Source organism: Parambassis ranga, chromosome 15 (genome assembly GCF_900634625.1).
Source record: "Parambassis ranga chromosome 15, fParRan2.1, whole genome shotgun sequence".
Classification (NCBI taxonomy): domain Eukaryota; kingdom Metazoa; phylum Chordata; class Actinopteri; family Ambassidae; genus Parambassis; species Parambassis ranga.
In genome coordinates, this window is record NC_041035.1 from 21,258,793 (window position 1) to 21,282,898 (window position 24,106).

The 24,106-nt window shown below is 50.6% G+C and overlaps 2 protein-coding genes across 4 annotated transcripts in view; both read left to right on the forward strand.

Annotated features, from left to right (window-relative positions):
- Positions 1 to 23,157, forward strand: part of LOC114446888 (spectrin beta chain, non-erythrocytic 1) — a 73,052-nt gene extending 49,895 nt beyond the window's left edge. The window contains exons 33-44 of one of the 3 annotated variants that reach the window (XM_028422768.1): positions 46 to 420; positions 502 to 588; positions 3,184 to 3,341; positions 3,460 to 3,598; positions 3,790 to 3,874; positions 3,945 to 4,141; positions 4,220 to 4,317; positions 4,511 to 4,565; positions 7,725 to 7,927; positions 8,010 to 8,183; positions 8,259 to 8,301; positions 8,399 to 8,608. In XM_028422768.1, coding sequence (XP_028278569.1) covers positions 46 to 420; positions 502 to 588; positions 3,184 to 3,341; positions 3,460 to 3,598; positions 3,790 to 3,874; positions 3,945 to 4,141; positions 4,220 to 4,317; positions 4,511 to 4,565; positions 7,725 to 7,927; positions 8,010 to 8,183; positions 8,259 to 8,301; positions 8,399 to 8,608 — 1,824 coding nt within the window. Of the gene's footprint in view, positions 1 to 45; positions 421 to 501; positions 589 to 3,183; positions 3,342 to 3,459; positions 3,599 to 3,789; positions 3,875 to 3,944; positions 4,142 to 4,219; positions 4,318 to 4,510; positions 4,684 to 7,724; positions 7,928 to 8,009; positions 8,184 to 8,258; positions 8,302 to 8,398; positions 9,408 to 23,126 lie in introns of those variants that run through there. The other 2 variants (XM_028422767.1, XM_028422769.1) reach the window with 2 other exon arrangements.
- LOC114446889 (echinoderm microtubule-associated protein-like 6) overlaps positions 13,051 to 24,106 on the forward strand; it is a 39,699-nt gene continuing 28,643 nt past the window's right edge. The window contains exons 1-6 of the mRNA XM_028422770.1: positions 13,051 to 13,247; positions 19,719 to 19,878; positions 22,552 to 22,650; positions 23,045 to 23,113; positions 23,328 to 23,513; positions 23,937 to 24,072. Of these exons, the coding sequence (XP_028278571.1) occupies positions 13,051 to 13,247; positions 19,719 to 19,878; positions 22,552 to 22,650; positions 23,045 to 23,113; positions 23,328 to 23,513; positions 23,937 to 24,072 (847 nt within the window). The remainder of the gene's footprint in view (positions 13,248 to 19,718; positions 19,879 to 22,551; positions 22,651 to 23,044; positions 23,114 to 23,327; positions 23,514 to 23,936; positions 24,073 to 24,106) is intronic.

The window sequence follows — 24,106 nt, forward strand, 5'->3', positions numbered from 1 at the left end:
ACAGGACTCTTGGACACACACCTGACACGTTGTCTGTCCCTTCAGATGCTGCAGGAGCGCTTCAGAGAATTCGCCCGTGACACAGGAAACATCGGCCAGGAGCGTGTGGACGCCGTCAACCGGCTGGCAGACGAGCTGATCAACTCCGGGCACGGGGACGCCGCCACCATTGCCGAGTGGAAGGACGGTCTGAACGAGGCCTGGGCTGACCTGCTGGAGCTCATCGACACCCGGACTCAGATCCTGGCCGCCTCCTACGAGCTGCACAAGTTCTACCACGACGCCAAAGAGATCCTGAACCGCATCCTGGACAAACACAAGAAGCTCCCAGAGGAGCTGGGCCGCGACCAGAACACCGTGGAGACCCTGCAGAGGATGCACACCACCTTCGAGCACGACATCCAGGCTCTGGGGACGCAGGTACGCACACAGGAAGACGAGAGAGAAACGCTCCGACGGTCCTGACCCTGCTTGAACTTTTCCCCTGCTGTCGTCTTGCAGGTGCGGCAGCTCCAAGAGGACGCCGTCCGTCTGCAGTCCGCTTACGCTGGAGACAAAGCTGACGACATCCAGAAGAGAGAGGGAGAGGTGAGCAGCAGGACCAGCGCTGGGTTCCTTCCAGCCTCCTTCTCTTATTGGTCGATCTGAAATGAAGTGGACGGATGTTAGACGTCCCCGTGCCTCATGCATGCTGCGCTGCTGCTGCACTAACTCTGCACTGAGCCTCTGCAGCTGACAGCAAAATAAGACAGCAGTGTGTAGATGAGCAGGATGAAACCAGCCCAGGTCAGAGCTGTAAACATTCAGAATGAAGGCACTGAAATCCTGCAGGGCATGGTCAAAATACTGGAAACACCATGAGTGCTGTCATCAGGGTTCAGATCAGGTGACTCCTTTTATTTCATGTCACAGTTTTATTGTGATTCATCCAGCATCAAATCTCAGACGTGTCTGTGGACGCGTTTCATTCTGATGAGAGGAAGCTGCTGATCTATCTAATACGTTATGTGAATTCTAAAACATGGCTGCAGACTGAAGACAAGTGGAAATGAATCAAACCAGAAATTCAGAGAAACGTCTTCACAGGGTGGATGAATTCTTCCCTTCCACCTACTTTATGTTCAGAGTGTTCAACTGGAGTCAGAGGTATCGTCCTCAGAGTCTGGTGGAACATGGATCAGCTGACATCCGTCTCTTATTAGCCTAGCTTAGCACGGAGACCAGCAGCTGTGTTTCAGGTGTTAGTCCTCTCACATGTGAACCTCGTGCACCAGGTGGTTTGTTCTGGCAGCTGATTGGATGAACCACCTGTCAGTCACCTTCTAACAAGCCACTGATCTTTGACAGCTAGCTAGCAGCAGTTAGCATGTTGTCAGGATGTGAATTTGTTTATTTGGACATTTTAACATGAAGCGTCTGTGAGGACTGACTCACCTGTGGAGCCAGCCTCCGGTGGACACTGAGGGGACTGCAGCTCCGGCTCTGACGCTGCCTCAGGCCTGGTTCCGGTGTCAGCGGGGTGAAAACGTGTCTTTATGTTTTGTACATGGTGGAGCAGAGGTTGATAGAGAGCTCTGCTGGTCGGAGCTGCCCGCTGACGGTCAGGCTGTTGATATTGATTAGCTCTGAGTGTTTTTGATGGCGCTGTGTTTTGACCATTCCCTGTATGTCCATTTCCCTGCACGTCCTCTGTCCACCCAGAAGAGAAAGGGAGAGGTGAGACTCTGTTTCCCAGAAACATCGGCTTTGCATCATTCTGGCTGCAAGTTTTAGACTTTGTGTTAATATTTTGACTAAAATGTTGATGAAACCTTTAGAACATTTTAGTCCTTCTCATGCGGTCTAGTCCTGGTCTAGTCCTGGCCTAGTCCTAGTCACACACCAGGCGATTTGCAAACAGTGGTGAGGTTTGTTCTTCATCTTCCTCACGTGTCTGTGTGGGTCTGACAGCTGCACCCACCCGGGCCTCAGAGGAGACTAAGACAAACCTGGCTCTGGTTTGTAAATCCAGTTTGGGTCTGCTCAGTCAGTGGAAGTGAACTAAAATCTACTTTAGTTTCTGTGGGACTACTGAAACCTGCACGGCTGCACAGAGGCCGCTCACATGTAGCTGCTTGTTAGCCGCTTGCAGTCGTCTGCAGCCTCACGCCGTCTGTGACAGATCATCACACTGACTTCCCCTGTAGAGGCTAGTGTTAGCATGCTAACTGATTAATACAGCTAACAACCAGGCACTGAGAAAATTAACCCTCTGAACCCTGCTGTCACATGATCAGTCAGTGTGCTCTGACTGGTCAGCTCCATCCTGTCTGCAGGCAGAGTGTGTGTGCCTGCAGTCAGAGTGTGTGTGTGTGCAGTCAGAGTGTGTGTGTCTGCAGAGTGTGTGTGTCTGCAGAGTGTGTGTGTCTGCAGTCAGAGTGTGTGTGTGTGTGTCTGCAGTCAGAGTGTGTGTGTGTGCAGTCAGAGTGTGTGTGTCTGCAGAGTGTGTGTGTCTGCAGTCAGTGTGTGTGTGTGTGTGTGTGTCTGCAGTCAGAGTGTGTGTGCAGAATCACTCAGGTTCAGACAGAGATCAGCTGCAGGAAGCTGCAGGTCAGAGACTCTGAGTGTTGGTCATGTGACTGCTGCTCACAGTGACTCCATCATGGCGTCCTGCTGAGGAGGACAGGACTTTTAGTTTGTACTGAGTCTGGTTGGACTGAACTCTTTTTTTTAACTCAGACATGTAGAGTACAGCAGCTGAAATATTTTCACCTTAGATTCGATTTCATCAGAAGTTGAAGTTCAGACCTGCTTCACAGTGTCATCATTAAAAAGTGTTTCAGGGTTCAGAGGGTTAAAGTCATGTGAGTTGCTGTTACAGACGGACAGAGACACACAGACAGAAAGACACACAGACGGACACACAGACAGACAGGCAGGCAGACAATAAGCAGATAAAACCTGATAGGGGTCCACTGATGCGGTGGAGGTTTGTGCTTCTGCAGCCTGCACGTATGAATGTGATGTTTTTATCGGCTTTGACCCCTTCATTTGTTTCTGCGGGCTGTTACTCCCCATAGATCCAACAGAAGGACACGTCCTCCGCTCTGCTTCTCTCAGAGACTCGGCTGGTTGTTTACAGGCTCGCTGTGTTTGTGTCCGAGCAGGGCAGCCCCTGAACGCTCTGCTGTGTGTCCTCTGCAGGTCCTGGAGGCCTGGAAGAACCTGCTGGAGGCGGCGGAGGGCCGCCGGGTGAAGCTGGTGGACACCGGAGACAAGTTCCGCTTCTTCAGCATGGTGCGCGACCTGATGCTGTGGATGGAGGACGTCATCCGCCTGATCGAGGCGCAGGAGAAACCCAGGTAGGAGGCACAGCGAGCGGGCGAACATGTCCGCGCCGCAGGCCTCATGCTTCCATCGTGCTTCTGACCTGGTCAGTATGTTTGTGTTACACTTTGGTGATTGTGTGTTTGTGTTCAGAGACGTGTCGTCAGTGGAGCTGCTGATGAACAACCATCAGGGAATCAAGGCCGAGATCGACGCCCGAAACGACAGCTTCACGGCCTGCATCGAGCTCGGCAAAGCCCTGCTGGCCAGGAAGCACTACGCTTCAGAGGAGGTGGAGACCGAACACTGCCGCTCCTCCTGTCCTCCTCCATCCCTCTGCTCCTCACCTTCTTTTGTTCTGACAGACATTTGCAGATCTTTATTTATGTTGATTTTGTTCAGTGGAGCATGACTTAAAGGGTTAAAAATCTGATCAAATCACAGGAGGACATCTGTAACTCCTTTCCTGTTATCTTCTCTCAGATTAAAGAAAAGTTGTTGCAGTTGACGGACAAGAGGAAAGACATGATTGACAAGTGGGAGGACAGATGGGAGTGGCTTAGACTGGGTGAGTGGTCCATCGGTCTGATTGATGAGTGTGATCAGACGGGAACGCGCTGACCTGTAACTGTCTTCAGTCCTGGAGGTGCACCAGTTCTCCCGGGACGCCGGCGTGGCCGAGGCCTGGCTGCTGGGACAGGAGCCCTACCTGTCCAGCAGGGAGATGGGGCAGAGCGTGGACGAGGTGGAGAAGCTCATCAAACGCCACGAGGCCTTCGAGAAGTCGGCCGCCACCTGGGAGGAGCGCTTCGCCGCTCTGGAGAGGCTGACCACGGTGAGACAGGCACAGAGCACCAGGACCAGACCCAGCACTCACACATGAGGCGGTAACTCTGTGTTTGTTTGTCGTCAGATGGAGTTACTGGAAGTGAGAAGAAGGCAAGAGGAAGAGGAGAGGAGGAGACAGCCGCCGCCTGCTGAGGCCCAGGCTGACGCTGCAGCACAGCTCAGGTCAGAATCCAGGAAATGTTTATTCAACACGTCTGATGTAAAAAAGAAAGAGTCCAACAAGATCCTGTGAAGACAGGAAGTCCTGCTGTCCTCAGCAACAAGCAGGAAGCCATGAAGGACAGCAACACATCACCATCAACCATCACAGGTGTGCGACTGATTGTGTTCTTTGTGTGTCTTTGTGTGTCTGCAGAGAGGGCGAGCCGGTGTCTCAGAACGGACTGCCGTCCGACCAGGAGTCTCCCAGGGTTAGTTACCGCTCACCTGCCTACCAGAAATACAGCAGCACCCTGCAGAGCCGCAGGGCCGCCGCGGCGCCCTGACACACACACACACACACACACACACACTGACACACACACACACATCCCTAACCTTAGACCTCACACACTGTATTAACCAATGACTGTCTTGTTTTATAAGTGTTAGCTTAGCTAGCTTAGCTTAGAGAAATGAAAGAGTAGCTGACGTTATTTTTGTTGTGTCTGCTTTAACCCATGAAACCCCGACGTGTTCCTCAGCCCACGTTATATTTTCTTCTACACACTTTATGGACACTGAGAGTTCCCGGCTGGTGTGAGTGTGACTGTGTGAATGATGCGTGGGACCACAAACACACACAAACATCACTCTTCTCTCCCCCCTCCTGCCCCCTCTCTCTCCCTCAGCTCCACACTCCCGTCATCCTCTCCCCTCAGCTCCTAATGTTTCTGCTGGTGTACGTGGTCATTTATAAACTCAGCCTGTGGAGCATGAACAGCTGAGGCCACAGGGCACTGACAGTAAACAGAGCAGGGACAGACAGACCCAAAGCCTCGGCGCCCTCCTAGGGCCTGTCTTACTCCTATGGTCTTAAAATAAAATGTAAAAAAGTCTCAGTTTGATCGGAGACGTTTGATGCATCAATCTGTTTTATTGATGATGTCACTGAAATGCAGCTGATCGGCCCAAACCGACCGCCTCCATGTTGTTCATACAATCGCACCGATCACACTGATCAGCCACGACACCGAGGATCAGGTTCTCAGGCTCTAAACTAAGCTCTGGTCATGTGACCTTTACTTTTCATAAGAGGCCGCTCCGACCGCCGCCATGTTGGCAGCGCCACAGTCTGCCTAAGCTCCAAGCACAGACAGAGAGCTGGAGCACGGTCTGAGGCTCTGGCTCTTCCGGGTCAACTTTTCAAAAAATTATAGTTTTTCAAATATTAAGCAATTTCTGCATCATTTTTAACATGGGAGTCTCTGAGAGAGCCCGTCAACGAGGCTCATCTGCCACATGTTTCTGCTCCTACAGATGTCAAGCTACAGACTCCAGTTCAGTCTTGAATCGCTCATCAGATGCTGCTCTATCAAACCTGTATTCAGAATTTTCTAATTCCGGATCGTTTCCGCACGCCAGGCTCTCAAAGGTGGAGGGGTGTTTGAGGTCTCCTCTGCTGTTACCATGGTGACAGGCTGACACACAGAGGCTCTGAACTGCTCTGATTCTCCAGCAGTTCAGATCAATCCTTCACAATTCAGTATAATGTAGAATATAGAAAACCTGCTCTCAGTACACATTCTGCACTGTACAGGAGACACGGGCCAGGAGATTGGCCGTAGACCATTGTCAATCAATCGGGTAATTTAGGACACAGGACACAATGCGCTGTTAAAAAAAAAAAAACGAAAAAAACATGCAAGATAAAAAAATCCAGGAAATGTGATGAGGTGAAGCACGTTATAGCGAGGGACCGTTGTGTTTCTAAGTGACTCACTGCTGGAGTCGGCCCCTAGAGGCTGCAGCGTGAACTGCAACACCTGCACATTGGCTTCATGTGTGAGCTGCAGAGCTTGCTGCTGGTTTTGGAGTGAGTGTAGATACCCGGGTCAGAGCGTCTGCACAGGTCAGGACCAGCACAGGGAGCAGAGGTGAACCAGGGGCAGGGTCCTGAGGACCGGAGGCTGCTCCGTGTGCTCTGATCCAGCAGACCAGCTGCTGAGAGGTGTCAGAGCCCACAGAGCCGGCAGGCTGTCGCAGCTGATCAGTGTCTGTGTGAACATCCATCTACATTCATTCACCTCATCTCATGAGTCCAAGTTACTTTATGGAACAGTTTGTGTGTGTGTGTGTGTTTGTGTGTGTGAGTGCGTGTGTGTGAGTGTGTGTATGTTGCATGTTCAGCCCTCTCACACTAACACACACACCTGTCAGGTCGGTCTGTGACCTCTGACCTCCTCCTGTCTGTCCACCAGCTGTAACTTCCCTCCATGTTGTTGTTGTTGTTGTTGTCGTTGCTGCTGCATGCTGTAACATCACTGTTGTTTCTTCATCTCATGTTCTTCATCCTCGGGCTTCAGTACGACCACAGATCAAATAAACCAGCTGACATCATGGCAGCCATTTTCTTTGTGTTCAGCAGTCTTAGAATATTGTTTTAGTTTTTATTACGTGAATTTGCTTAAAAATGTAAATGAATCATTTAATTTCGTAATATTTGGATTTAAAGGTGGTTTATCACATTAACATATTGGACTAAAAGCTTCTGTCATAGACGTGTTGGATTGGATCGCTCAGGATCAATAATAAATAGAAACATTATGCTCGTGGTCATTCAGCATCAATCTGCACAGAACTTTATTTCATCATTCATGATGGATGAAGGTCGAAAAGCATCTTCACACAGTCAGTGTTAGAATCAGGCAGAGCGCTCAGGATCGCCTCAGGTCCGGACCGCTCGTTGGTCCAGCCTCTGCAGAGCGCTCAGGATCTCCTGAGGTCCGGACCGCTCGTTGGTCCAGCCTCTGCAGAGCGCTCAGGATCTCCTGAGGTCCGGACCGCTCGTTGGTCCAGCCTCTGCAGAGCGCTCAGGATCTCCTGAGGTCCGGACCGCTCGTTGGTCCAGCCTCTGCAGAGCGCTCAGGAGTAGCCACTGAGTAGTTTCTGAGCTCCCAGTAAAAGCCCCCGGGATTGGTCCATGTGGTGCGGCCCGTCAGTTAAAGCTCCAGGATTGGTCCGGCCCGCTCTGAACCGGCGGCCCCTGCAGAGAGCCGTCACAGGGTAATGAGCCTCGCTCGGAGTGGGTGTGGTGTGCAGAATAAACCAATAATGACCTCCAAGCAATGTGTGGATAATTGTTTGGGATTGTTTTGACCTTCGCTGGCTTCCTGCTCCTCCTCTTCCTCACGCTGTGTGTGGTGGAGTGTGGTGATCATGCATGTCATGTGATCAGTGCATGATGAGAGCGTGTTTCTTCTCTGAGCCGTCAATGAATAAACAAACGTTTCTTTAATCAGCCGAGCTCGCGCTGCGTAACCGAGCGCTGACATCAGCGAGGACGCGGCCTGTGATTGGTCCCCGCTCTGCATGCCGCAGCGCTGCCCCTCCGCTCACAGCGCCTCCTCTGACTCTCCTCTCATTCTCAGGAGAACGTGGATGGAGGTGAGGTGGTGAACGGGGTCTCCGAGCCGAGCCCCACGGGGTCTCCCGGGGCATCTCGCAAGGGCAAGGCCAGCCAGGCGGCGACCCTGCCGGCCAAAACCCAGCAGGACGCTCCCACGTCCCAGCTGGAGGGCTTCCTGCACCGCAAGCACGAGTGGGAGGGCCACAACAAGAAGGCGTCCAGCAGGTGCGGCGCAGCAGGCCGAGTATCGATGAGGTCTGAGCAGTGTTGATGATTGATTGCTGATTGATCACTGTGCCCCCTGCAGGTCGTGGCACAACGTGTACTGTGTGATCAATCAGCAGGAGATGGGCTTCTACAAGGACCAGAAGAGCGCCAGTCAGGGCATCCCGTACCACAGCGAGATCCCCATCAGCCTGAAGGACGCCGTCTGCGAGGTGGCCACCGACTACAAGAAGAAGAAGCACGTCTTCAAGCTGAAGTGGGTGTGGTGACATCAGCTCAGGTTTTATTGATCACTTTAAATGAAGGCGTATTTTTCCGTTGACTTCCACAGGATCACTGACGGGAATGAGTATCTCTTCCAAGCCAAAGATGATGTGAGTGTTCGATAATGACGACTCAGTATTTATTGATAAGGAATTCATGTTTTGGTTTAATAACAGCTGACTGTGTTCACCTCTCTTCGTCCACTAGGAGGAGATGAACACGTGGATATCGGCCATCTCTGCTGCCGTGTCGGGCGAAAAGTCAGAGGTCACGCCCAGCAGCCACAGCACGCCGGCCCCCGCTGCACGCGCTCAGACGCTGCCGGCCACCGTCGCCGTGACGGCGGCCGAGTCGAGCCCGGGCAAGCGAGAGAAAGACAAGGAGAAGCGCTTCAGTCTGTTCAGCAAGAAGAAATAGACGCTGCTCCTCTTCACGCTGTCTGGGGTCGCTCCTCATCATCGACGGCTCCGATATTTGATGAAGATGTCCTGATCGAATATTTCAACTCTGAGTCTGCTCATAGCAAACTGATACTGTCCTAACCCAGAATCAGTAGAATAAGTGCTGTAACACATTAATGAATTAGCTGTTAATAATGATCAGATCCCAGACAGCCACTCTTCCTCCTCTCCTTTCTCTCCTCCTCTTCCTCCTCTTCCTCTCAAAGCGTGATTCCAGCATGCAAGCTCCGAGCCAAAACTCTCCACTCTGTGCCTATCAAGCGTCCGGTGGGCTCAGAGCTGCAGCACAGCTACGACACACCGCCTCCCTTTTCTAAGACGCAGGAGGCCTGCGAGCGCAGCAACACGGCGTAGAGGAGTTCCCAGAATCCCCCTCTCCTTCTTACTGCTATGATTTGTGTTTTTTATCTCTCATCAGCAGCTTTTCGTGGACTCTGCCTTCTGTGGGTCGTCTTTACCCAGCTGTCCGTTCTCGTAGGTAGCTCCTGTTCGGGTCCATCCTCGGTTTTTTGCGAGGCCTTGTCTTTGCAAGATGACGTGTATCCCTCTGTAGCGGGGAAACTGAGACCACGGCGAGGGGGGGGGCGCTCTCAAATGACACCTGGAACGATGATGATGGCGGGTGCTGTCTGATCGCTGCAGCAGCACGGGAGCAGGAAGTGTGTGTCATTTGGAGCGCCCCCCCGCCGTGCTGTGAACTGTGTGTATAACTTGTGTATAACAAACTGTTCAAAATAAACCTGTGTTTAGTTTCACTTATTATTATTATTATTATTGCTACTAATGAGACCGACCAACCGTAATAAGCTTCATTTGAATAGAACTTTCTAATAACTCTGAATGAAGGAGCCGCCGGGTCGACGCGGCTCGGCGGCCGAGAATCCCTGAGACCAGTGAGAATGTTTCCAGTCAGGTTTCTGTTCCAGCTCCGCCCCCGTTAAACTCGGTCTGAGGTTTAGTTAGTCTGACCAGTGCGGAGGCCTAGATGTTCTATAAAAGCAAAAACGTTAAGCATCGCTGTTAAGTGGACGAGTTGGCTCTCAAAGCATTTACTGGAAGTGAGTGGCGTTGCAGATTTATGGTCGCTTGCTTGTTGGCTTCAGCACTCTGTTTTTGTTCCTTCTGACCTTTGACCTTTGCAGTGAAACCTGTTCAGAGTGGGTGATCAGGTGTGGAAGTACTTTAATGACAAAGCGTTGCTTAGGATATCTGAGGATCATTTTCTGCTGCTTCACAGAGAACCTGGAAAAACTCATTAACCATTTGGATTTTCTGACAAAAATATGCAAAAGTAAAGTTCCATCATTTCACCACCCGGCTGTCAGAAAATGTGACGTTTGTCATTAATGAGCTTCTGCACCTGCCAGTGGAGGGGCCCCGCTGGCTGGGCGGTCGACCGCGAGCGCTCTCCTCTCTTCTGTTCTTCTTCTTTTGTTTTTTGTTTTTGCTATGTTCTCTGGCGATTTGATAAATATAGTGTGCATTCCTGTCACTGTAACCATAGTAACGAGATATTTCTTCATATTGCACAATCAATAATGCCACGATGGGGGTGGGTGGGCGGGGTTTGTTGGGTGGGCGGGGTCTGGGTTTGTAGGTGAGGTAGTCGGTGTGATGTTGACTGGGGGTCACTGCTAGTTGGATCTGCACCCGTAGACTTCTCCCCATCTCTGTTACATACGTGCAAAAAGCCATTAAAATGCTTTTAAAACGACACCGTGTGTGTGTGAGTGTGTGTGAAGATCGTCTCTGCAGGGATTTGTCTGGATTACAAACTGCACGCAGAGACATCAAACACAGACACACTGTCAGTGCTTCCTCTGCTTTCACTCTAACTTTATTTAAACACCAGGTAGACACAGGCTGACAACTGAAACGTCCATATTTGGGTGTGAACTCACCTGCAAATGGGACAAGCCGGTAAACTTGTAGCTTGTAGTTTAAACAGGACGGATCAGCTGGCTGTAAACTAATCGCTCTGAGGGACTGTTTTGGATTCATAGCAGCTGAACTTTGTTGTCAGCAGCTGCTGGGACAACAGTGGCTCAATAACTGGAAGGTTGGTGGTTCGATCCCAACTCCTCCCTAAGTCAGTCATTGTTGTGTGTCCTTGGGCAAGACACTTCACCCTAGCCTGTGGCGCGCCTTGCTAGTCATTGTATGACACTGCTTGGCAGCAGCCTTAAAATAATTTCCCTCTGGGATTACTAAAGTATCTAAAATAAAATAAAAAAATAAACAGTAAAATTAAACGTTGAGCCGCTTTCCACAGCCTGCAGTGGAGTCGGCGACCTGCAGTTCACGGTTTAATTATTCAAACAGTTTACATGATTTATAATAGCTGCAAAATGTCATCTATAAATAATCCATACACTGATTTCAAACTCATCAGTAAATCTGTTTCTGTCTGTGCAGACAGCGCCATCCTGTGGCCGTTCAATGCAACGGCCACAGGATGGCGCTGTGTGACCATTAAACTGCAGCCAGAACATTTCATTTATAAACGTGTGTCTTCTGACATACGTGTGGTTGTTGTTGTTGTCGTCATTAATATTGTCATCATGACACATGTGGATGTTTGTGGACTGCTTCCTGTAAATGAGTCTTTCTCTTCCTCCTGCTCTGACTCCAGCACCTCGGACAGCGCCTCCCTGCGGCTGATGGGATTTGTAGTTTTTAACTCCTCTTCCTCAGTGGCTTCGTGTCAGTGACGAACGCAAATTCCCATGGTGCTTTGCGTGCTCCCCATAGGAGCCGGGGTGGTTTCTCTCTGTACCTCCCGAGTCCCAGCTACACCAAGCGCGTGACAAACCAACCGGAAGTGTGGAGGTAAGACCTTCAAAATAAAACCCCGAGCTGGCAGCCCCTCCGCCGGGGTGTGCCTGTGAGGGTTGGGTCTGCTCTGCAGAGTGCTGGAGCAGCTCTGCCCCCCCTGGGTGGACCCTCTGCCGGCGCCGATCTGCGGGATCATGCCGGGCTTTTATTTGTAAAAGCCGGACACCGGAAATGCGCCCAAACCTCCGCCGCGCTTCTCTCGATGCTTCTGCTCGTCAGTCCGTCAAACGGGCGAGGAAGCATCACTGTGCAGAGACTCGGCGGTCAGGGAGGGTCTCTATCAGCGCCTCCAGTCCGCTTCCCTGAGCTGCGGGTCCGGCTGCGTGTCTGCGGGTGGAGGAGCTCTGCTGCAGCGGGAGGATGCTCTCCTCCTCCTGCGCCTGGAATCAGGACGTCTCTCTGCCGTCCTCCGGCCGGGATGCTGCGCTGTGAACCCGGGGCTGCTCCCCTCCTCTGCCCGCTGAAGTTGGATGCTGTGCGGGGATTAAACATTTGTTTTCTCTGCCTCTCCCTCCCGCCTTCTCTTCGGCTCTCTCCGGAACCGCCCGATCCTTCCACGGTGGAAATAATCCTCCTCCTCCTCTTCCTCCGCTGCTGCTCTCGGATCGTCCTGGACCACCACACTCCTCCCGGAGTCCTGCGGACTCTGGCTGGTCCGTCCTCACGCGCAGATTTGTGAATGAGCGCGGGGATGCTGGCGGTGTGACGGGCTTCAGGAGGACGCGGAGCCGCGCTGTGGTGACCGCGGCCGGGGCCGAGGCGCAGGATTAGTGCGAGGAGGGATTATATTTTCCAGGAGCAGAATCCTCCATCAGCTGCTGCTTTTGGGTGGATGTGTGGAGACAGACAGAACTTTCCAGAGTCCGGGTGTGTTCTGTGTGTCTGCTGCTTCAGTTTCCATTCAATATTAGACAAGTAAAAACTGAAGGAGCTGAAACGAGGAGAATATTCCAGATTAACAGAAACGATGAATGAGGCAGAAACACACAACTTCTGATCTGTGATAAAAACTGTCTGCCGCGCATCAAGTCATCAGAAGCTCTCTGTCATCCAGCGGCTGCTCCGAGGGCGACGATGATGAAGATGATGGTGAAGGTGGCTGGTGGACTCTGATAAACACAGACAGGCTGCTGGACCCGGACCTCCACCCTCAGACTGTCTTCTGCAGAGTTAATCTGACCTTGAATGATGTGAAGCTTCATCTTCATCACACAGGTGGAGCTTCATCTTCATCACACAGGTGGAGCTTCATCTTCATCAGGCAGGTGGAGCTTCATCTTCATCACACAGGTGGAAGAGCTTCAGGACCTTCTGTTGGTGTTTTCTTTGGTGCAATCTCAAAATCAGGATGAAGAGTGGGAGAACATTTGGGGCATAAAACTGAAAGTATGAGATGATGAAGAACACCTGAAGCATCTGGATCCGTGGAACCAGACCTCCTCTGAAGTCCTCAGTCATAAACAGGTGGTGAGCCTGCTCTGGTCTAAGGGATCCTGAATCATTAGACACAGCTGCAGGACAGGGGGGAGGACGCGGACACGGTGTCCCGTCAGATGAGTGAACATGTCGGACCGGAGCGCCCCGGGCTGCCGGCTCAGACTGGACTGGGTCTACGGGTACCGGGGCCACCAGTGCCGCAATAACCTGTACTACACTGCCGGGAAGGAGGTGGTGTACTTCGTGGCCGGGGTCGGCGTGGTTTACAACACCAGGGAGCACAGCCAGAGGTTCTACCTGGGACACAACGATGACATCATCAGGTAGGACGCACCTGCAGCTGCTCCACATGTAGGAAGTGATGACTGACAGAGACACGTGATCTCAGCGTTTACAGATCATGGTGTGATCTGCAGTCATAAACACGTCAGAGGGTTTTGACAGAAATTAAAAATCAATAACACATCAGAAGCCACATTTACCATGTTTCTATGTGGTTTCTTTAAAGGTAGGGTAGGAGGTTAAACCTCAGTGAGTCAGCCAGATTTAAAGTAAACACACGCCCCTTTCTCTCGGAGCTCACCCCGAAGCCACGCCTCCAATCACATGGACGAGCATCACCTGAAGACGAGCTGCGGTCTGTGACAACCAGCCAATACTCCTGCAGGGTCCCCCCCGGAGGATTGGCTGATGTTTTTAGTGTTTCATAGCTTCAGATGATTCATATTCTTCATTTTAATGAGAAACTGCAGAACTAATCGGTTGCTATCGGATTGTAAAGAGAAGTTACACTAATTTAACAAAAAGTGCATCAGGATTAAATCTCCTACCCGACCTTTAATTTAGTAAAGGCTCCTTTCTGTCGTGTGTCCCTGCTGTTAGAAAATGATCTGACATCAGGTTTAACATGGTGTGAGTCTGTGTGTCTGTGTGTGTGTGTCTGTGTGTGACATTTGACCGTTACTAAAGCAGCCAGATTATCTGAGATTGAAGTGACAGTGTGTCAAATCTGGCTATCACACACCCTCAATTGTTGTTGCTTGTTTGTTGTCCTCCAAACCACTAGGTGGCGCCTCGTAATATACAGAGTCCGTTCAGGCCGTGGTAGGGCTGTGTGTGTGCATGCGTTGTACGTTTATTTTTGTCCCGTGTCGCTCGTTCTTTCATTTTTTTGGATTCAAAAAGCAGTTTGTTCCTTTGTAGCCCTGTGGAAAATAGCCGGATATATCCAGATTGACGTTGTTCAGACTCAGATACGGCCCAGGATTGATTTCCCCAGTGTGAACAGGATCAGGCTTTGTTGTGTCTTTTCAGTTATGTGGACATTGCGGTCTTCATTCATTTTGCTGCTTTGTGTCTCTTGCGGCCTCTTTGTGGTCATATCGTGATGCTGCTCGGCTTCTTGTAGCCATCTTTCACTTCTTTGTGTGTGTTTTGTGTCGGTGTAGCTGTTCAGTGTGTGTTATTTGTGTTGTGTGTTGGTGTGTGTGCTCTCAGTGCATCTTGTTTTAGGTGTAACATGTGACCTGAGCTGTTTCACTAAATGTTTGCTAATGAGTGCATGTGTTGGAAATATAGAAATAGAGGGGGGGGGCAGCAGCGGGGAGTTACTCTGATGAGCAAATGAGAGTGGAGGAGGCATTCAGCGAGGTCGCTCATTCATCACAAACACACACACACACACACACACACACACACACACACACACCTGGCATCCACACACTGAGCAGCCTGTGAGTCACCGGAGCAGCAGGCGTGTTTGGACAGTTTATACAGCAGGCCGGTCAGCTGCAGCGTGTGTGTGTGTGTCAGACTAATTGAAAGGCTGGATGCTGCCTCTGATGGGGGTGTTAAATGTGTGTGTGTGCCAGGTCTTCCCTGACAGCTGGCTGCAGGTTTGCAGCTGCAGCTCAGTGTGTGAGTCTGAAGCTCGCCGGCCTGACGGATGGCCTCAGTAATTGCAGGCTCCATGTTGGAGCATCAAATCGATGCGGAGTCTTTGTGAGCGGGCCGAGCGGACTGTCTTTTTCTTGCTGTGGCTCTTTCATGGCTGCGGCCTCCCGCGGGGCCATCAGCCTTTTATGCTGCTCTGTGGCTTCAGTCTGCTGCTGAATGGCGGCAGTTATTAGCTGCTGCTGCTCCGAGCTCACGTTCCCAGCACTCCTCACTTCGCTGCTTTTCATCCTCACTGTGTCTCTGACCTGCTTCAGTCATGAAGTCTGAGTCGGTCTTTGCAGCGGTTCCTCCTGTGATTCAGACGTTCATATCTCGTTCCTGTCTGTAACCATTCTGACCAAAGGAACAGGACCTGTTTAGCTGTCAGCTGATCCTGCAGCAGGCTGATCAATCCAGCAGAAAGAAAGTTAAGCTTTACCAGCCAGCGCCTGAATCCACCCACGTCCCTGTTAATCCAAACATGGGTGAAGAGGCGGGGCTTAAGTGATGCTTAGGATCTAAGATAACAACCTGTCACTCACAGCAGCTGGCTTTAAATAATAATAATACATAATGGAGGCGAGTTGTATTAAAAGTCTGCCTGACTTAGAATCAGCCTCAAGTGGAGACATGAGGAACTGCAGGTTAATGGCCACTCAGTGAGTGAGTGCAGACTGATGATACCACTCTCATTCAGAAGTCTGTGTGTGTGTGTGCTGTGTCTCTTTTCCTCTGCCGTCCTCTGCGTCCCCTTTCTTTCTTCTGTCCCACTTCCTGTTGGTCGCCTGCAGGCAGAACCTGACCGACACAGACACACACACACACAGAAAGTAAGAGCTCATTATGTGTGTTGGTATTTCTGCTTGACTGATTGAATCAGACTGGTCGCAGGGACACAGAGAGGCTGATGTGACTATCACAGGAGGACACATGTTAGTCCACAGCCACTCACAGAGCTGCCTGATTAAGTCTGTGTGCTGGAATCTTTGTGAGAAGAGCAGTGTGCTGTATGGTCACCATGGTTACAGCTTGTGTGTTTATTGTGGCTTTGTTATATCAGCCTCGCTCACTGCAGCAGAGTCACAGACGTGCAGGTGAAGCTCCGTCCTGGTCTCCACCTCCTCTCTGTGCCTCCTCAGCTGCTGCTGTCCAATGAAGACCAAGCTACGAGTGACGCTGTGTCCTGCACTGGTCACATGGTAACAGGGACACAGGCAGGAGGTCGTAGTTAAACCCCGCCTCCCCCTGAGGGGATCCACAACAATCTCCCTCCTCTCTGATGAATGACACGATGTTAGTGTCTGGTCACATGGTCATGATTGACAGCTCTGACCTGCGTTCCTTTAACCAGCAGCGTGACCGATCAGGATGTCAAGTTCGTGCTAATGTTGCTGCAGCAGGCTAGAGTTCAGCCAGTCTGTCTTTGAAGCTGAAGCGCAGTAATGTAAACTTTTGGACTTCATGCATCCTTTAGCACAGACAGCAGAGGGCCTGTTGGAGTGACCTGCAGGCTCATCATCATCATCATCATCATCATCATCATCATCATCAGCCACTGAACCAGCCACTTCATCCGGAGCTGAGGCCGAACAGCAGGGACCCTGCAGGCTCCCACCCCCCCTCAGCAGGCCAGCCCGCTGCGCTCGCTGACTGAGCTGATGAAGATGGGAGTTAGCGTTGTTGTTAGCGCTGTTAGTGGCTCAGCTCGCAGCCAGAGAGCACGGAGGGGCTCATCAGTCATCGATGCGTTCAGTGTCAGCAGGAAGAGGCGCCTGAAGCTGAAGAAGGATGTTGTGTGAACCGAAGCCAAGTTGGCGGGCGCTGTGCGAGGTCCGTCCGAGCTGTTCTGTCTGCTTTAAAGGTCCAACACCGAGGAATCTCATCAACAGTGATGCACATCACTCTGATGATTCTTAAATTAGTGTAACTTCTCTTTACAATCCGATAGCATCCCTGAGACTGTTAGAGTGTTTTGTGTGTCTTTGGGTGGGTGTGTGTGTCTGCAGCTCAGTGACGGTCAGAGGGTGTTGTGTGTTGGCCGGTAGTATTTACATGAAGTCTGTCTGAAGCTGCTTCACGTCCACACAAACATGGCTCTGTGTAAAATTAGTAAAGATCACACAGCTGCTCTATAAATAGCTCGCCTTCCTGCCTGGTTTGCTGGCTGCTGGGATGTGATGTGAGAAAAGCAGGCGTACATGATTCCTGGAAGCCTCTGTGATTGGACGCACAGCAGCGCGCGGGCCTGGTGGCTCTGTGGATTCACAGCTCAGTGGTCTTCATTAAGACGATGACTAAGAAATTATCTGTCCAGCGCAGGCGCCCATGTTCCCACGATCTGCTGGCACCGAAACGAAACCTCTGCGGGTGTGATGTCACTCTCAGCGTCCGGACTCTGAGCCACTTATTGTTCAGACAGAAGAGCTGAGATCTTCATCAAGTCTCTCAGAGAGCAGACCTTCTCCTTCTGGGGAAACGTCCTTCGCTCTGAGGTGTTCCACAGGAGCTGCCAGCCCAGAGCTTACAGACCCCGCAGCAGAAACTAGGCAGATGTTTCATTTAGATTTTTAAACTGTGAAATAACAATACTGACATTCAAACAGACACACCAAGCAGACACGAGCGACCTCCGAGGCTGAAGCGAACAGGGCTGCAGTTCCTGGAGTGTCCACTGGGGGCTGCCTTTAGCCTTTAGTTTAAATTAAACGTAATAAATTATGGTGACACAAGTCTTTGTTGTGTAGTGTATAAACACACACACACAGAGGAGGAGTTCCTCTGAGCTATTTATAGACGCTGCCCTGATTTCAGCACCTGCTATAAATAAACTCACCTACACTGGGTTTATTCTGAGCTGCACGTCTGCGCCGTTATGAGGCTGAATGAAAGTGCAGCAGGAGCCAGGAGGTCAGAGGTCACACAGACAGACGTGACGGACCTTCGTCTCCTGCTCCTGACCCTCACTTTCAGCACAGCTGTTAAAGGGAACTTGTGAGGACCGGCCGGATGTCCTCATGAGGCAGGAAAGTCTCTGAATGGAGCAAAGATGAGAGACAAACACACTCAGTACCAGTTTAATTGGAATGAGCGCACATGCTTCAGTGAATACTGTAAATGCCAGATGAATAATAAATTAACTAGCTGTGTGTGTGTGTGTGTGTGTGTTTGTGTGTTCATGACCAATTACTTCCTGTGATGAATGTTTCCCAGATCGCCTGCTTTCACTCAGACCTCCCTGCTGGCAGCAGCAGCTCCCTCTGCAGCACGTCCGGCCGTAGATGCAAAATATAATGTACGTCCAATATGATGTGAAGAGACCTCAGCAGCCCTCATAAACATGTTGTGTTTCATTTCCTGAGTAAAGTGACTTGTATTAATAGTGGATTTTCAGCCTCTAGTGGCCACATGTGGCTCTCAGGATCACATTTAATGACATTCGGCCTCCAGCTCAACACACACATTGTTAATGTCTGATGTTCAATTCACAGCTGTTAGCTGTAGCTGCTGTAGCTGCTGTAGCCTGGTCGTGGGAGGCTGCTGGACGACAGATGGTTCATCCAATCAGCTGCTGAGGATTCTGCTTGTGAAGGCGCCTGTTAACAGACCAATGTGCATGAATTGAAAACAAGCACTGTATCAGTACCAGACCTCTTCCCTCTGCTAATGGCTGCTACCACAGAGGCAGGTCTCAGTTCTCTGCAGGTGAATCATTTATAAGTCACATTACTGCTGCTCCACACTCAACAGGCTATTAGCAGCTCATCAGGGACTTCACAGTGTGTGTGTGTGGTTGTTTTGTGTCACACAGAGACCTGCTGATAGTGGGCGAGAAAACTGCAGTTCCTCAACTGGCCGCTCGAGGAACTGCAGTTTTGTTAGCGTGTGCAGGTTCCAGCTGAACCTGTGGCTAATGTTAGCATGCCGGCTAACGCACAAAGCAGCAGGTGATGAAAACTGGACGTGCTGAAATATGAAGAAGCAAGAAATAAGATCATGAATGGAGACTCAAAGCTGTCAGGAACCCTCCAGCAGAGAGGTGTTCAGGTGTGTGTGTGTGTGTGTGTGTGTGTGTGTGTGTGATGTTTGACCTTGACTCCACAGTCATGCTCAGCTTCTGTGCCCTTGGCAATACAGTTGTCATAGCAACCAGAGCAGCTAGCAGGCTCATTGGCTGGCAGGTTGAGGAGGAGAACCGATGTCGAGGTGTGTGTGTGTGTGTGTGTGTGTGTGAGTGTGTGTCTGTGCAAACAGCATCTCTCAGATCAATGGGGTTTACTGGCTGACACACCTGTTCTGTTTGTGCTTCTGTTATTTCACTCACAGACACTCCATGTTTCACACACCACTGACTACACACACAGACACACACACAGACACACACACACTGTGTTTAAGGTACAGGTAAACGGTTAAAAAACAGCAGAGTGAAGTTGACCACCAGCTGCCACCAAGAACCCGACGGTGCCACAACAGACATGGAAAAAGGAAAGTGTCCCGTCTGTCATCATCAGAGTGATGCAGAGAACAAAAGCTGTTAATGTCAGAGCCAAGGTCACCCCCCCCCCCACACACACACACACTGCCCTGTTGATGGTGTGATGATCCCTGATGCTTGAAGTGTGTGTGTGTGTGTGTGTGTGATGATGCCATGAAGCAGTGAGTGTATTTATAGCAGAGTCTTTGTGAAGGAGAGCAGTGACCCTCTGAATGGAGGCAGGTTTAACCTGCAGGCTGATCTGAGAGGACAAACCCATCAACCAATCAGCTGTCACGTATTTATGTTAAAATAACAGGTGTTCTATGTCTTCTTTCTTTAAAAAGATCTTTTTTTGTGTTTTGTCTCACCCCCCCCCTCTCAGCCTGGCGTTGCACCCGGAGCGCTCCCTGGTGGCGACGGGTCAGGTGGGGAAGGATCCCTATGTGTGTGTGTGGGACGCCTTCACTGTCCAAACTGTCTCACTGCTGCGTGACGGACACACACACGGCATCGCCTGCCTGTCATTCAGCGCTGATGGACAGGTGAGACACACACACACACTGATAGCAGGAAGGAACCTCACACACACTTCTGTATCAAGGGAAAATATACTGCTAAAATACTTGTTGCTCCTCTGTCGACGTGTAGTGAGAATTCTTTTCAAATCTTTTGTATCCTTGTCGTGTCTTGTTGACATCAGAGGGCCTCCTGTGTGTCAGTGTGACGTCAGTAAAATCACTTTTATATTAAAAAGCTGCTCCACACTCTTTGTCTTTGTGGTCCAGAGCTGAGAAACAAGTGCCCCAAAACTGCAGTTCCTCCAGTGTCCACTTGAGGCTGGCTGAGTCAATCCCCATAGACCTCCATGTTAGAATAAATAAACCTGTTTACAGCGCTCTGTTGAGAAGCTAACACCTGTACAGCTGAAGGCTTTTATGTAACTGTTAAGTTATGCAGAATGAACCACAGAGTGACAGCTGGGGGTCGTCTCTGATTGGTAGCTCTATTTATGCTCCGCCTCCATGTCCATATTTGGACAGCGAGGTGTGGCAGCGTCCCAGCTGCAGGTTCCGCCCGGATCGCTGGTGCATCTCACTGATCTCAGTGTTACTCAGGATGCTGCACCTGTTTCCTGGTCTCAGCCAATCAGAAGAGTGTGAGGATCCAGCACACACACACACACACACACACACACACACACACACACCTCACACACTCCTGCTGTTCTGTGTGTGCAAACATGTCCATCAGTTTACATTGGATCATGTCATCCCACTGACTCCACTGTGACTCACCTCAGCTGCAGTAAACGTCACCGAGCACACACACACACACACACACACACACACACACTCTTGAGTCACGCACATTGTGTCACACTTTAATCCTTCCCCTCCTCCGTCCCTGCAGTTCTGGGTGACCTGGCTGTGAGGGGGCGGCGCTCTGAGTAAACGAACAGTTTCTGTGAGCAGGTGGGGTCTGGAGGCGGACGGCTGCTTTCTCTCAAACACTCTCACTTCTGAAAACCATGAAACATCTGAAGTTTCTTCGTCTTCTGCTGCCAACGATTCGAAGTGTTAAAAAAGGTGCAGGCACATCTGATGAAAGGTCCCCGCTGGCTGGACCACAGAGCCGGCTGGACCACAGAGCCGGCTGGACCACAGAGCCGGCTGGACCACACAGCCGGCTGATGCTTAGGCCTGCCACCATAACAGATTTTGCTGCGATAAGTGATAATATCGTCGTTTTGAGACCATGTTCAACTAATATAATGATAACGACATATAATGCAAGCACACCCTTTAAAGATCAATGAACTTCAATTTCTAAAGAACATTTAACCCTTAAAGGCCCCGATCATCAACACTATTATTATTATCAATATTAATACTAATGTTGATATGTATATTATTATTATTATGAGCAGTGGTAGGCCTGTTACCATGGCTCATCTGAGCACAGTCAATGGAGTCAAGTCAAAGCAACCAGCACGTCATGAGCAACAGAGCCAACAACACCACTCTACCTGCTGCTGGGAGTGGGCTCACCTGTGCGCACATGTGTGTGTGTGTGTGTGTACGCGCATCAGGCCGCTGCAGACAGCTGCAGTGAATTTTAAAAACGCCACCATGTGGACAGACACACATAAAGAAAGTGAACTGGGCAAGAGGACTAATGGGTGGAGCTACCGTCAGTAAGAAGACAGAGACCTTCACTCTACAACACGGACTCTCTGACAGCAGGTTCTATACATGAGCATGTTTAGTCTCGTGGTGAACTGGGTCGAGGTGTTGAACCGGAGTTCTGCTCCTTCACAGCTCTGTGTTGCTGTAACCAGCGTCCAAGCCCTGCAGCGCTGTGACGCACCGTGGTCTGCTCAGAACATCCCGTACACGTCACACAACGAGTTAACAAATAAGAACTACCTGTTGATTTGACGCATTTTAAGACAGAAGGGGGACATATGAAGTCCGACGGCCGGACTTTGCACAGTTTATACACTACGACGCACCGAGTGACGCCTTTTGTCATCCAGTGTCTTTGGCAGAGAGAGAGAGAGAGAGAGGAAAACAAAGGAGCGTGCAAATGTAAAAAAAAACTTAAAAAACGTATCGAGCCCATTTAAAGTTATCGTGCAATTGATTTATTGTTAATCGCGACAGGTCTGCTGACGCTGCACCGTCAGCTTGTGCCTCGGCTGGATGACTGAACAACTGCGGCTAAATCAGAGGAAACACAGAATCAATAAAGTGATCATAAATCCGGCTTCATCATAAATCCGGCTTCATCATAAATCCAGCTTCATCATAAATCCGGCTTCATCATAAATCCAGCTTCATCATAAATCCAGCTGCAGACGGTTTATTACCTGGAGTCTGAACAGATTTCTCTGAACCCGCTCTCTGAGAAGTGATGTTTAGTTTATTGACCTTCTTCATGATGTGTTTCCATGACGGACACTCAGTGTCCGGTCAACAGGGACCTTCACCTGTCAGTGTCCTGATGGAGCCCGCAGTGGGCGGGGCTTGTCCTGTAGACGTCACTTCTCCAGCAGAACGCTCCGGCCTCAAACCAACAACATGGCCGCCTGCAGTAGGAAAACAGACAGGTTTAAATGAAAGGCAGCTGGAGGCAGTGATCCTCCACCCTGCTCCGTCACAGCGTCACTAATCAATATCGATTCATTTCCACCTTTAATGGTCGTGTCTCTGCAGAGGTTAGCCTCGGTCGGCCTGGATGCCAAAAACACCGTCTGTATCTGGGAGTGGAAGAGAGGGAGGGTCCTGGCCACAGCCACCGGACACTCAGACAGGGTGTGTGTCTGTGTGTGGTTGTGCTTGTGTTATTGTCGTGTGTGTCTGTGTGTGTGTGTGTCTGTGTGTGTGTGTGCCTGTGTGTCTGTCTGTCTGTGTGTGTGTGTGTCTGTCTGTCTGTGTGTGTGGTTGTGCTTGTGTTATTGTCGTGTGTGTCTGTCTGTCTGTGTGTGTGTCTGTGTGTGTGTGTGTGCCTGTGTGTGTGTGTGTGTGTCTGTCTGTCTGTGTGTGTGGTTGTGTGCGTGTGTGTCTGTGTGTGGTTGTGTTAATGTCGTGTGTGTGTGTGTGTGGTTGTGGTTGTGTGCGTGTGTGGTTGTTTTAATGTCGTGTGTGTGTGGGCCTGTGTGTGTGGTTGTGTTATTGTGGTGTGTGTTGATGTCTCCTCTGTTTTCAGATCTTTGACATTTGCTGGGATCCATTTCAACAGAACCGACTGGTGAGCTGTGGAGTCAAACACATCAAGGTAACACAGACACACACACACTGACACACACACACAGACACACACTGAGCTGATAAAAACACAATGAAATGTCAAACACAGCCATCCAACATCCAATCAGACCTGTAGGTTAAACATCCAGAACCTGTTCAGCGTCTCCTGAACTCTGTAACCATGGCGACAGCTTGACTGGCGGCTCTGAGGATCACGGCTCTGTCCTTCTTCCTGTCTGCAGTTCTGGTTCCTGTGTGGGAACGCTCTCACTCCGAAGCGAGGGATCTTTGGAAAGACGGGCGACCTGCAGACCATCCTGTGTGTCGCCGCAGCTAACGATGACATCACGTACTCTGGAGCGCTCAACGGGGACATTTACGTCTGGAAGGGACTCAACCTGATACGGACCGTTCAGTCCGCCCACGGGGTCGGTCCCAGAGCTCCGTCACTGCTCCATCAAATAACAGAAGAACAATGAAACTCACTGTGTCTGTGTGTGTCTGTCTGTGTGTGTGTCTGTCTGTGTGTCTGTGTGTGTGTCTGTCTGTATGTCTTTGTGTCTGTGTGTGTCTGTCTGTGTGTGTCTGTGTGTGTGTGTGTGTGTGTGTGTCTGTGTGTCTGTCTGTGTCTGTGTGTGTGTCTGTGTGTGTGTGTCTGTCTGTATGTGTGTGTGTGTGTGTGTGTGTGTGTGTGTGTGTGTGTGTATGTGTGTGTGTCTGTGTGTGTGTGTCTGTCTGTGTGTGTGTGTCTGTATGTGTGTGTGTGTGTGTGTGTCTGTGTGTGTGTGTGTTTGTCTGTGTGTGTGTCTGTGTGTGTATGTGTGTGTGTCTGTGTGTCTGTGTGTGTGCAGGCTGGCATCTTCAGCATGTATTCCTGTGAGGAGGGTTTCGCCACAGGAGGTCGAGACGGCTGCATCCGTCTGTGGGACGTGGACTTTAAGCCGATCACCAAGATCGACCTGCGAGAGGCCGAGCAGGGATACAAAGGTCCGTCTCACCTGGATTCAAAGTAAAACGTCTT